The following is a 13404-nucleotide window of genomic DNA, read 5'->3' on the forward strand; positions in this document are numbered from 1 at the left end:
ATTTTCATTTGCACTGATGTTTTTAAAGTGCAAACAGTAACACAGTTGTTCAGAGCATTAATGTTTTTGTGCACTTCTTTTGGCACAGCTTGTGGCTGAGACATGAAGTCTTGCAGCTTTCGAAGGCATCCTGCAGCCTCGGCAAGAGTTACAGTATTAGAATCTGCCTCTGCCATCACATCATCCTTGTCGCACTCTTCTTCGGCATGAACACTGGAAACAATTTCCCGATCTAATAGCTCAGCAGAGGCAACGAGCTCACTGACACTGCACATAGCCTTCAAACGAAGTAATGCTGTCAACGTCCAGCTGGCTACGGACCTCTGACCACATCCCGGGCTCGATCACCTCGTCACGCTGTTCCTCTTGTTCACTTTCACCGCACAGGGGATCAGATTTATGCCAGCAGTTTCTAATTTTAACCGGTGTTACTGTCCAGCAGGAGCCTCAAACTTCGTTCCACTGAAATATTTTCTATTCAGAAATTCGTTTAAGAGAAAAATTTATGCATCGAAGGCATAGTTAAACCGTCGGGTATATTCTAAAAATTCGTTATCTTGAAGTATTCGTTAAACCGACATTCGTGCAACTGAGCGTTTACTGCGATACCTTAGTCTAAAATTCTGTGTCACCTCTGAGTGGTGTGTTAAACAGCCTGGCTGATTATCTACCTCCACAATGGTGAATGGCTCATGATTTTTCATTCAACCAGTTCTTGTGTGGTCCTTAATTTCTTCTCGAGCTTTTTTGATCACGTCCAAATTACTGCCCAAATGTTAGCACCGGTAGAATGCAGTAATGGTACATTTTTCTTTTCAACGACAGTGGTAATTTCCGAGCCAGAATTTGGTAATGCTTAAACTGGACCATCGCCCCTTCATAGAGGAAAAAGTGCCAGGGCACTGCTCAAATGAGCTTCGGCACCAAAGGCCCTTCATTGGTTGTTAATTGTGGGAGCGACTTTGAAAGTTGTAGCACGTAGTGTTGCATTGTTGTGTGAAATTTTCTCACTTTCTTTTTATTTGTTTATCTTTCACCTTTTAACCCCTCGACCTCTTTCCTCAGCGCAGGGCTCACTGGTGCTCTGGGCCTCTCAATCTAATACAATTTTTTACTCTTTTGCTATTTTCGTGAGAGTCAGTACATCAAAGATGAACAAGAAGACACTCCCACGACCACCTGAACAAGGTCAGTCAGCTGCATCATCGCTTATTTTTGGATGGCGTGCCTTTGGACACTCGGACCAGCTCGCTTCCTGGGAGAGCTTAACACCAGAAGTAATGGACTCTGACAGCGAGTACACCGTAGCCATGGGCAGCCGTATGAAGAAGTTGAGTCATGTGTGAACGGAAACGATTTCATCGAATCAGAGTGATCAGGAATCCTTCATGGTTTCTTGCGTGCCGCACTCGACGCCACGTAGCATCAACTCCCTCAGCAAGCCAAATATTTTGAAAGTGTGGCCCCTGGGCAAATCAACGAGATCAGGATCGATGCTCGTAAAAATATTCTTACAATAGGTGCGAAAAATTCCACAATACTGGAGAAGTTAAAGGGACCCTGAAACGATTTTGGCGATTTTCTACAAACGTACTGAGTCGTTAGAGTAGGTTCTTCTGATCATTAATTGATGCATCTAAGTGCTCTGCGTAAAGCATGTAATTTATTATAAGGTTTTAAAAATACACATCGCTGCCGATCGCAGCGCACTGCTCGGCGCAATTTTAAGCCGCCCCTACCCATATGATGCAAATAACCCATATTACGTCACATGGGCGAGCTATCTGATTGGCTGACCAGGGCGCGTGGTCGATAATTTTTCCAACTTTATGGGGAACAAATGATGCTCGTAATAGTTGGAATGTTAGTTACTTTGTTTTTGTAAAAAGAAAATAACTTAAAGAGAATACACAAGAATAGTTTTTTAGTACACTTCAGCACTTCCGGCACACAGCAAGTGTCGTCTGCTTGTGTTACAACGTACTCCATTTTGACGAGAGCTCCGCGGTCAGAGTCGGTCTCAGTCTTTTCGCGAGCACTATGATTCGACTTTGTTGCCTTGTGGACTGCAAACCTAGCGACCTGCAAACCGCGAGTCCAGTATTAGGGCAAACGCAAGCGCAAGGGGACAAGGTCTGGTCGCTTGACTGTGCCGGGATGAGCCACGATATGAGCAGAAGGGCAAATGTGAACGGTCTGCACGGTGCAGCCACCTGGTGGCACAGAGCTCAACCATACACAGTAGCAGCAACGAATTGTATTCTTTGCTGCTGGTGTGTATTTTTCGCAGGAGTGTAATCATCAACACGTTGATTTATAAATGTTTAAAATGCTTTACACTTGGTTATAGCAATATTAGCGCTTTGTTTGACTGGTTAAGCGCTGCGCCAGCAAGTGTCTGGACCGTGCAGACCGATCAGGCTGCTCACGTACGTCTACGCTAAAGTTCCTTCACCAGCTTGAGTTTATGCCTCCAGTCATTTGCCGAAATGACCAGCTTGCCTGTTTTTAGCGGAGTACCGGACACGTTCGGCGCTTCGACAGAATGCTCGCAACGCACGCTGCTTCGATAGCTCTCGGTCGACTGCCAAGCGGCTAGCGGAGAGGACTCGCGCGGGAGGGGGCGTGTTCCTAAACAACCGGAAGTGAACGATCTGACGTTGCATCGTGACGCTGAACCAGTGAAGGCGGAGCTTAGCGCCGCTCGCTCGGCGAGCGAGTTGAGGAGGAAAAGCATAGCTAGGGAGGAGGGTAACTTCTAATCGCTTGCAGCTCCATTAATACGTAACGCTTCACTTAAATTGTGGTGCGAATGTTCTACTTAAGCTGTACCCTACGCGCCTACAAAATTTGTCTGAACCGTTTCAGGGGCCCTTTAAGGACCATTCTGCAGTTAAGCGCAATCCCCATCCGCTCCTTTATCACCTATGGCAAGAAGACAATGACTGGCGCGATTTCCGACGTGGAGCTTGAAATAAGTATGCGTACCTCAAGAGTCTTTTGAGGTCATCGGTGCGCATTCTTGAGATTCACCGCTTGGGGAACTCCCGATGTATCAAGGTAATATTTGCTTCTTTGACATTACCAGCGTCTTTCAAAGTGGGTTACGCGATACATCGTGTACGACCATTCTTTTTTAGGCCTCTTCAGTGCCGGAAATGTCTAAAGATGGAAGACGTGAGCACTTTTTGTATAGGTGAAACCACCTGCTCGCGTTGCTACGGAGAGCGTAATGCCACCAACTGTGATGCGTCTTCATATAAGTGCCCCAACTGTACTGGCTCTCACGAAGCGATTTCGAAGGAATGCCCGAAGATGAAATAAATCGCTGGTATTCTTCGAAAATGGCGAGAGACCAATTTCACGTAAAGAGGCTGCTCAATCTGTTCGCCAAAGTGACCAATGTTCGCGAAAGAACAACTACAGCCAATTCAGAACAACTACATAACGGAGCGCATACGCCACGACCTGTGCGTGCATCGAGGGCGGTAACCACGCCTACTGCAAATTCAAGGTCCATGAGAGCACGGGGTGAATATTCACCTCCACCGGTTGGTACAGACACGGAATGGCCTTTTCTGCCCTCTAGGTCCACGGCCCCGACAGCAGGCCCTAGTGGTCCGCTGTGCCATGAAGCCAAGAACGATAGGACCAATGAAACCGGTGACACTACGGATAGCAAGGAGATGGACACAATCGGCAGAAAAACGTTCAGAAAATTCTCAAGCATCTGGTAGAGTCAATGCGCGTGATTCTCTGTGGTCTCCAGAATACGGCCGCTAAACGTTCCCTGCAGATGCTCGCCATTCTGGAGCCACCTATCGCCACTCTTTACATGCTGTAAAGCTTTTGTTTGGCGCCTGTGCTGCTCACGAAGGGGAGGCCCACACGTCAGCTTTGTCTCAGCGCCTTTATCTCTAGGTTTGCTTGAACTAGTGATTACACACAAGATACAGAACTCAGTTCTTGGATGAGATCTCTTAAAGTTTATCATCATAATGTTGAACTTGCTTTCACAATTGTGCATCTCTCCTTCTATGTCATCATCATCTCCAATCACATCTTTATGTCTCCGTTCCCCCTGCCCCTGGGCAAGGTAGCGCGGTAGCTCAGGCCGACCTATCGGTCTTCTTCTAAACAAATTCTCTCTCTTTCTTTCTGTCTTTCCTTCCCTTTTGTTTCTCTCTTGCCGTATGCACTCCAACCCATTTGTTTAATTCGAAAGCATTGAATGCCTCATGAGGTGGAAAATCCGGCGTTGTCGGCAACGGTGCGACTACACGATGGTCCAAAAAGGCTATGAGGCCTCGACCTTTGGTGTTAATTCAGGCGAAAATAATTAAGGCACAGTTATTCAGGAAAGTTTATTAAAGCACTCTACCCAAGGCGCTTTGGTGGCAGTCGAACCTCGACTTTTAGTGGGAGTCGAACCCACAAGCCTTGTTGTTAGTTAAGACGCAGTTAACCAAGGGACATGTAATTAAGGTATAGTTAACTAAGGAACTCCGACCCACGACCTTTGTTTGCAGTCGGAACCTCGACCACTGGTGGGAGTCGAACTCACGACCTGTGGACACCTTGTGACGAACACTGCTGGTCACATGACGTCGCGGGGCTTCTGCTGATGTGCCCGATCGAGTCACATGACTCCGCCAGTGGCGCCACCAGACGTCGCCGCGCTTCTACTGACGTGACCGCAATACTTTCGCATTCATCCACGTAGGCAAGTGCCGCTTGAATTATATTCTTCTGTAAATTTCTTCTCGTGATAAGTGTCCCCTCGTGAGTAATTGACCTATATGAACGTATTCCTGTACAGACTCTAGAGGTTTACTGGCGATCATGAATTCTTGTTTCCTTGTCCAGCTATTGAATGTTACCTTTGTCTGCTGCATAATAATGTCCAGCCCCACTCTTAAACTTTCTCGGTTAAGGTACTCAGTTATTTGTTGCAGTTCATCTCCAGGGTTGCTGAGCAGGACAACGTCGTCTGCTAACCGTAGGTTGCTTACATATTCGCCAATCTTCCTTACTCCTAAGCCTTCTCAGTTTAATAGCTTCAATGCTTCTTCTAAGCATTGAGTTAATAGCTATGGAGAGATTGTGTCTCCTTGCGTGACCCCTCTCTTGATGGGTAATTTTCTGCTTTTCTTGTGAAGAAGCAAGGTAGCTGTGGGATCTTTGTAGATATTTCACAAGATATTCAGGTATGCCTACTGTAGTCCTTGATTACGCAATGCTTCCATGACTGCAGGTATATCGACTGAATCAAACGTATTTTCATAGTATATGAAGGTCATAGACTGATTGTACTCCGCAGATATCTTAATTACCTAATTGGACATGGACGCGATCCATTGCAGAATTTGCCTTCCTGAAGCATCCCTTTTCTGTAGGTTGATTGAAGTCAAGTGTACGTGTTTCTATTGGAAAATATCTTGGTGAATATTTTATACACTGTATCTTATAAAAGCTAATATAATTCTTTAACGTCTCTCTTCTTATGGATTAGTATAATGTTGGCTACTCTTTCAGCTCTCACGTCTCTCTGGTATACTTGAAGTCGTGAAGCATTGCGTGTAACGGGTGGCAAGCTTCTTAAGCATAATATCTCTTCCATCTTTGATTATATGGACTGTTATTCCATCTTCTCCTGCCGCTTTTCTCTGAGGCTTGTCTTGCAAGGTCATTATAAATTCATCTCTGGTTAATAAAGAATGTGTTTTCTGTTCATCACTACTTCGAATGAAGGTAGCGTGGCTCTTCCGGGTGTTGTACAGGTCAGTATAGAATTGTTCCACTGCTTTTGCTAAATCTTGGAAATTGCTAATAACATTACCCTGCTTATCTCTCACTGGATACCTCTTGTCTTGTCCTATTCTAAGTTATCCTCTCACTGAGTTCATGCTGCGGTCATTTCTAATATTTTCCTAATTCTTTCCCGCATTATAATTTCGTATGTCCGAGAGAACAGAATAATGGCGTATTGTCACTGCTAGGGCCCAATACACATTTTGCACCCTTGACCCAACTGTCATTGCAAAGGGCCAATTTAAGTAGCAACTTTGTTAAGAACGCATTGGCCAGCGGGCACGATTCGTCATTTGAATTATGTTCTCTCTCGTCGCTTTTCCTCACTTTCCATTCATGTTGCCCTCCTCGATTTTAGTATGTAAGTGCTATTGAGAGATGGGTATAAAATTACCTGATGGGAAACAAACTTTGTCTCCAGCTTAAAGTGATGGTGATGCTAGCACTGCATTCCTGCTCTTTTCTTTTCCTTTCGCAAGAGCAGTTGCAATCGATCAGTCAAAGAAATTTTGCCGCTGGGAATCAGGAATTATGTACGGAAAAGACATAAAAAAGCAGAATGTTCTCACCTTCTTTGTTGAATTGCGAATAAATGAATTTCTTTCCTTATTTGAAAGAGGAAGATTTAATTGATAATTGATTTTAACGCTTCCTATACTATTTTTCTCGTAATGCTCCTCCTCTCTCCGAGGATGTCTCGGCCCCAATCACCAAGACCTACAAAGGTGCTCTCACGAAATCATAAAAAAAGAACATTTCACCACGAAGGCCGCGATAAACGAGGACTTAGGCTGAAGGCCCGAAACCTCGAAGCATTTCTTCACCTAACGACACTCGCCGATTATTAGGCTGAACCAATCAAAAGAGTAGTACAGCTTCCCTACTGCTCCCATGCGCTCCCATCCTTAGCGCTGTGCTCTTCGCAGTCCTTTGTCTTGCTAAGTGGTCTAACCTTTTTCAGTTTAAACGTCTAGTAGTACAGTAACATTATGTTCGAGCTTTTGGTTATAAAGTGTCAACGTGTTTCAGCGTAGTTTTGTGATCTCGTTGTGGTAATTGTTTCATTTTTCTGGCTCTGCACCCCTTTATGACACCCTGCCGCTTGATAATAACACGATCAATCGGTCATATTTCATGCGTTCATTTCTCGAGAGGTTATCGGATTGTGTATATACCGTGGGTAGCCACTCGCTCGCTTATAGCTTTCTCTCACGTTTCCGCAAACCATCGCCGAAATAATCATTACTATTTAGCCTGCATCGGTGTTGCAGTCTATACATGTTCAAGCACTTGAAGTATCTGACTCAGAGCTAAAATAACGCTAAGCTGGGTGCATTGGTCACTCCGGAAAGAAAGTATGGACACAACGCTAAACAAGAGTGCTGGCGCCCGAAGGTTGTGCTGTTGCACACTGTAAGAGCAATAATTTGTAAGATTATTTGAAGGACGTCACCACACGCTGACCACTCACCATTAGGCCGGAAGGTGTGACCTGTAGTAACCATTTTCCGATTACCCTTTTCGCCGATAGCAACGAAGACAACAACGCTATAATCACTTTTATCAGGCCCCCTCGCTGGAGTAAAACACAGAAGTTTAACGTACAAGTCTTTTTCATAGAAAGTCTGCATTAAGACATCGCTCAATGCGAAAGGCGTGTACCTGAGTGAGATTGTGTGCGCACTATATAGCTAAGAAGCACGGAACACGTCCTCACTAAGTGAGACACACAGGAGCATAAACCCGAAATTTCCTGCGTAGGAATCAGGAATTCACCACACATGGAAGCAAAAATAATCTCGAAGAGGAGGCTTGATTCGGGAGAAAACAAATGGACCAATGACTCGGTAACGATTTGCAAGAAAAATAAAGAGCCACTCCCTAAGGGCAAAAGCGCCACACACATCGAAAGTCAAGCGAACAAGACAGACAATGGGAAGGAGAAAACAGTGTGTGCGGAGAACGCACAGGCGAGAGGAAGACCAGAAATCAGATCAGTCGTTCGCCTCCGACCGCAAAAGTAGCACAACTAACTGTGTTGGGGCCGCTGCCGAACTAACAAGAGCGGCAGTTGCGATGCTGCAGCATCGCTTGTTTGGGAGACTGCGCACAGACAGGGAGCAGAAAAACCACGGCGCGCCGCACCGGATGGTCAACAAGAGTGATGAATATATTCCATTGAGAAAACTCCCATGCCAAATTCACGGCTTTCGCTCTGGACCAGCCAAATGAATGAAAATAAAAGAAATAGACGTAGTGTTCAGGAAACAAGGATAGACTAGGTGTTCTACGATTGAAGTATAAGTTAGATTGTCATCGAAACATATGAACGCACAGAAGCAGCTCGCGAGTACACGATGCAGTCTACAAGCGGGCATTACCTTGTACGTATTTTATGGTTGGTGAGATACATCGACGAAGTCAAACCCCATTAGAGAACAGTAAAACCTTCATAAATAAGCGATTCAGATGGTTTGTGTAAGTGCGCTGAGATAATTAAAGTCACCTGTGCTGATTTGCTGATTTGCATGTTTCACGGGTAAGTTATGAAGAGGCACTTGATTAGATTTAAAAATAACGAAAGAATGCTAAATCATGAGGATTCGTCATAGAGACTTCGTGTAGTCGATGGTCGAAATCAAATGCCTTCTTATTAAATCGTGGGGTCACTGTAAACGTATCTAAATTTATAGACATGCCTATTTTTTTAAGAAGAAAGCGAACGAAAATACGTCCTCGAGAAAGGCGAACACTTAGGAATAGCGCTCCGATAAAATCCCGTCACAGCTTTACTTTGGTATACGTGTTGGCAGTACAAATCCTGAAGTATTATACTGTCACGTGGTGGTGACATTGAATCACACAGTAGCAATACTGTGAACGACAAAACTAACTTTTATTGGGCGAACCTTTGCCCACAAAACAGGCTACTCTTATAGCAGAGCGATAGCGGCGAACACGGTCGGCGATCGTCGAAAATCTGATCAGCGGGTCAAGCGCGTCGGCTTTTATACAGCATTCATCCAATGTTCCAGACTAATCGTTGGGACCGGCATGCCTTCTACAAAGTTCTACACCATTCGCGTCCAGCGATGAAATCAGATAACACAAGGTTCGGTGACAACAGAAAGCGGATAGAAGCATCGATAACTTTCCAGAAACTTCGGATACATGCAGGCGTGTCCCGCGCTGTGCGATAACATTTGTTAGGCGGCAAAACATGTCGCGCGATAAAGACAAGTACACGGGTCAATACCACAGCTCAGTACTTTGATGTGTGTAGTCATTTTGCTTAGATTGCGTCATCACTCCGTGGGCTCGTCCTATAGGAGGCTCTTAACAAACCGACGAATAATTACAATGAAGACCAGCAAAGAAAGCATATCGGAGGCTTAAACAATATTCTTTTTAAAATAGCCTTTTAAAAGTAGCGATGTTTATAAATTCAGATAATTTAGATAATCAGGTAAAGCACGGCAAATAAATAAATGGTAACAACACCTGAACAGTATAGCTGCAGAAATCCCGGTTATTTGTTAAGGATAAAAAAGTACGGCCGTCATAATCCAAGTGTGCACAAAAAATCGAGAGGTCATCTACGCAAGAGCGCCAACTACAGTGCGAAGCGACATATTAGAGTGCTACTTTCTTCCTCTTCCACTGTCTTACTCTTTTTACCTGCTTACACCTTTCCCCAGTGCCGGGTAGCCGACCGATATTTCCCTGGTTAACCCCCGTCTTTCTATGTGTAATTTCTCCAATTATTTATATGATTATGGCGCCTGAAGATCAGCCCACATACTGCACTTCTTCGCCGTTCAACTTTCGAGAACTGCGTTTCACCTGCAGGTGACAGTTTGTCACAAGCAGTTTCAAATGGGCGCTGCTTGCGACTTTCGCGCGCACCGCACCGCGCAATACTCACGCTGCGTCGTGAGTCAACGCTTACTCTCTAGTCATTGTACCGAATTCGCCACACGTGACAAAGTGAATAAGTCAAGGTGTTATTCGTGTACCTGGATAATTATATAAATGAACCGTTAACTTTGTTATGGAAATATTTTAGCCCCTTCCAGTACCGAACTTCAAGAAACAGAAGGACCCTATGGGCCATAGGTAATTATTCTGCTCGTATTTAGGATAAGACAGACTGAGAGAGGGAGAGAGCAAAGATAGGAAAGGCAGGGATGTCAACCAGACGGGCGTCCAGTTTGCTACCCTACAATGGGGGTGATGGAAAGGGGAAATTGAAAGAAGAAAAGACCAACTGCTGTACTGCATTGGAGATGTTACTCAGTGGTGTAATGTAAGCTCTCCTACTTCTTTCTGGTTTCATGCACATACGACTCGATGATTTGGCTCTGTGACTCTGTCTTTTTCTGTACAGACGTACGTTGCGAGTTCAGTTCCCACCTGCGGTGACCGCACTTTGGTGGAGGGTGAGGTAGGCTCAGATGTTTGCGTTTAGCCGCACGTTATTAAGGGTCTCGTACTCTGTAAATAAGCCAGAGCCCCCATGTGCACTGCAGCTCACCACCCACAGGTTGCTTTAGATCATTAAACAGCAGTCGCCAGTAAAAGCACGCTTAGACTCCTTTCAGGATCCTTCAGATTGTAATGCTTCTTTTAGTGAAACTGGCTGAACTATTTAGAAATGAGAATATTCTCTGGTGGGGCGAAGCTCTTCCTGCATAAATAAATGAATAGAGGCCAGTTTACTTAGAAGCTTGATGTAATTTGTTACAAGCTTACAAAGAAAGTTTTCGTATAATGCCCTTGAAGGGTGCCCTGATCTTTCTGTGATTCTTCGCTTCATGGAATGAGAGTCACACCAAAGAGTTATCCTTTACCAAAAAAGAAAAAAAGAAGAGTACCTGTAAAAGCAGCCGCAATTGCTGCTTCAAGAGACAAACTGACGGCGAATACTTGTCGTCCAAGTCATGGAAGAGTAAACCACGGATTGCGGAATGTATTCATGTCGACAAGAGCTAGTACTCTTTGAGCATTTCAACTTTCCACAAGTGTGCGAATGCAACCACTGCATACTAAGTTATCCGGCTAAGTAATCAGCAGCAGCCTTCTCAATAGAATGTGACATGCGAAGGAGCAAGATAGTCCACAGCACACTTAGCTCCAGTGGAAAAGTTTCTGAATAGCCCCTGGAGAAATTCTTTTGTAGCTCGCACTTCAAGCGCGTTTCATAAGCTAAGAAATTAAACTCTCAAAATTGAAGGTGCTCTCCAGCTTTTCTGTTTCCCCATGACTCACCCACCTTTTTTTTCTCATACTTCTATTCCCTTTTTTATGGTTGATCTTTCAATGCTCCCGCTGGCTCCTTTAGAAATTGGCAGATGTGCTCAAGCCGTGCTCAATGGTAGATTCATCCTTGACCAGGCTGCCCATTTTTTCAAGCGAAGCTTGATTGCCTCACTCGTGTCGGCGTCGCTGTTGCCGTACAAAAAAAATCAAGCTGCGTGAAAATAAAAATTGCGTATCGGGCTGCAGATTTGAATGATCCGCCTCCGGTTTGCGAGACAGCCACGCTAACCGATTCAGCCACTGTCGTTTTCTTTTTTATTTATTGCATGGAATTTTGAGCAGTGTCAAACCAATATTGTTACATTAGATTTGAACATACATTAGAAACAAATGCACAAATGGTACGAAGTCCAATTAAAGCTCAGAATTCGGGCAAACACAAGCGTCCAGACGCTACATCCATTCAGGTACGGGATCAAAGGTGGCAACCACAGTACGCACTTGAGCAGTCTCTTCTCGAAAGATATACCCTGTCGAGCAAGGTGGCTCGGCATGTCTGTCAATCATTCGGCTTCTCTATAATGAATGAAGTCCTACTAATATAAACAAATCATATGGTGTGTCACTGGCTGACTTTTTGAAAGGAAGGAACCAGATACCACAAGACGTGAGAGGAAGGTCTTTTTTGATAGTTCTTTGTAAAATGCGCCCAAAATGAAATACGCCATGACAAAGTATAGAGCAATCCTCTATTGTCTCGGGTTGATTGCAAAGTCTACCATTTGTATTCCGGGGTACATACAGTTCTTTTTCCTGAAGACACGTTTTAAAGTAATAGAAAGAAGAAAAAGCCTGGCGGAACGGCTGTGCTCGAAAATACTCTCAGCGTATCGGTCCCGGTCCGAGGATCGTCGAGCCCTTTCCTGAATGAAGCTGCAAGTTACAAAGTTGTCCTCCCGCGTGTACCAACCAATCACGATGTTTTGAATCCCAATTTTTTTTTCATGCGGACTTGAGTGGTAGACCATACCGTGCTCCTGACTTCCGAGACGCTCTGTCTGAATTAGCAAATACTGCAGCGGACGTTATAGGTGTCGGACAGTATCAATTGAGCCATGTACGGATGGTTACTTGGACTAGTGGTGCGGTGAAACAGACTCCTGTCGCCTGTGTTGAGCTTCGTGTCAAAGGGCTGAAGTGCATGGTGATAGATCCGGAGACTAAAAACATCACGCTCAAATTACTATGGCTTCCACCTCGCCTTGAACCTCGACGCGTTGAAGAAGCGTTTCAGGCGTATTGTCAGGTGATGTCGGTGGAGAGAGAAGTATGGAGGTGCACTGGCATCGTACAGTGGGTGACAATAAACCGGGAAGTTTCCTTAGTGTTCAAGGACAGTGTCACCGTAAGCTTAGTATCGCACATTATGTCCATTTATGGACACCAGTGCATGGCACCTATTCCCGGCAGGCCTCCGCTTTGTGTTCGTTGCAAGCGTGTGGGACACGCCCGTCGACAATGCAGAACACCGAGATGCTGGAAGTGCCACCGATTTGGTGACTCGGCAGACACCTGCGTGTCGACCTACGCCAATAAGCAGTAAGCCAATAAGCCAATAAGTTCTGGGCAATATAGCATAGACAAGGCACAAATGGATCATCTCACGGATTCTACAAAGGTAGTAGATGCCACCGGGGAGACTACAGGTGGTATCAGGGAAGAAGAACAAGAATCCACAAAGGCAATGCTGAGCAGCCACAGCAGCTCAAGCAAAACTAGCGAAGCTACAGGTCAGGTTGACCCGGTTTGCCCACGTGTCCTAGCCAACCTTAAAGAAAAGCCCCCTGATGACAAAAAAGAAGAGGAGGCGATATACAGCAATCGGGCAAGGAAATGTCCGGCACCATGCAACGACGAAGCAACAGAATGTGCAGTACGTACATACGACCGAGAAAGTGCCTTCTAGTGCTTAACGAACTCCCTCGCCTGGTGATAATGTGCTCCGCCAGTTTTATCAGCGTAGTCAGGAGAGTGTCATAATGAAGTCCAATGGGAGCAAGACCACAGATTTGCCTGTGGCCAAGGGCGACGAAAAACAAAAGCTTTAGGTGAGCAAAATGGCTACCGCCTTCACCCTCCCCTAATGTGCAGCGACACTCAACGTACATGGGCTACAGCAAATAAGGCGTCAGCAGCAGTTACTTCACGGGATTAGGCAGCATGAAATAGATGGTGCAGTGCAAGAGACCAAGGTTTCTTCTGCTGGTAATTTAAACCTTGCACTGCAAACTTTTCAACGAGATTACGAGTTGTGTAAAGCAAGCATGTGATGCT

At 45.1% G+C, this 13404-nt stretch overlaps 1 protein-coding gene across 6 annotated transcripts in view; it reads right to left on the bottom strand.

Moving 5' to 3' along the window:
* Positions 1-13404, bottom strand: part of LOC135899990 (neprilysin-1-like) — a 702442-nt gene that overhangs the window by 525663 nt on the left and 163375 nt on the right. For 2 of the 6 annotated variants that reach the window (XM_070537755.1, XM_070537754.1), the window contains exon 3: positions 3544-3623. The exons of the other annotated variants lie outside the window; for them this stretch is intronic. In XM_070537755.1, the coding sequence (XP_070393856.1) occupies positions 3544-3623 (80 nt within the window). The remainder of the gene's footprint in view (positions 1-3543; positions 3624-13404) is intronic. 6 annotated transcript variants of the gene reach the window in all.

This window comes from Dermacentor albipictus, chromosome 4, assembly GCF_038994185.2.
Source record: "Dermacentor albipictus isolate Rhodes 1998 colony chromosome 4, USDA_Dalb.pri_finalv2, whole genome shotgun sequence".
Taxonomy (NCBI): Eukaryota; Metazoa; Arthropoda; class Arachnida; order Ixodida; family Ixodidae; genus Dermacentor; species Dermacentor albipictus.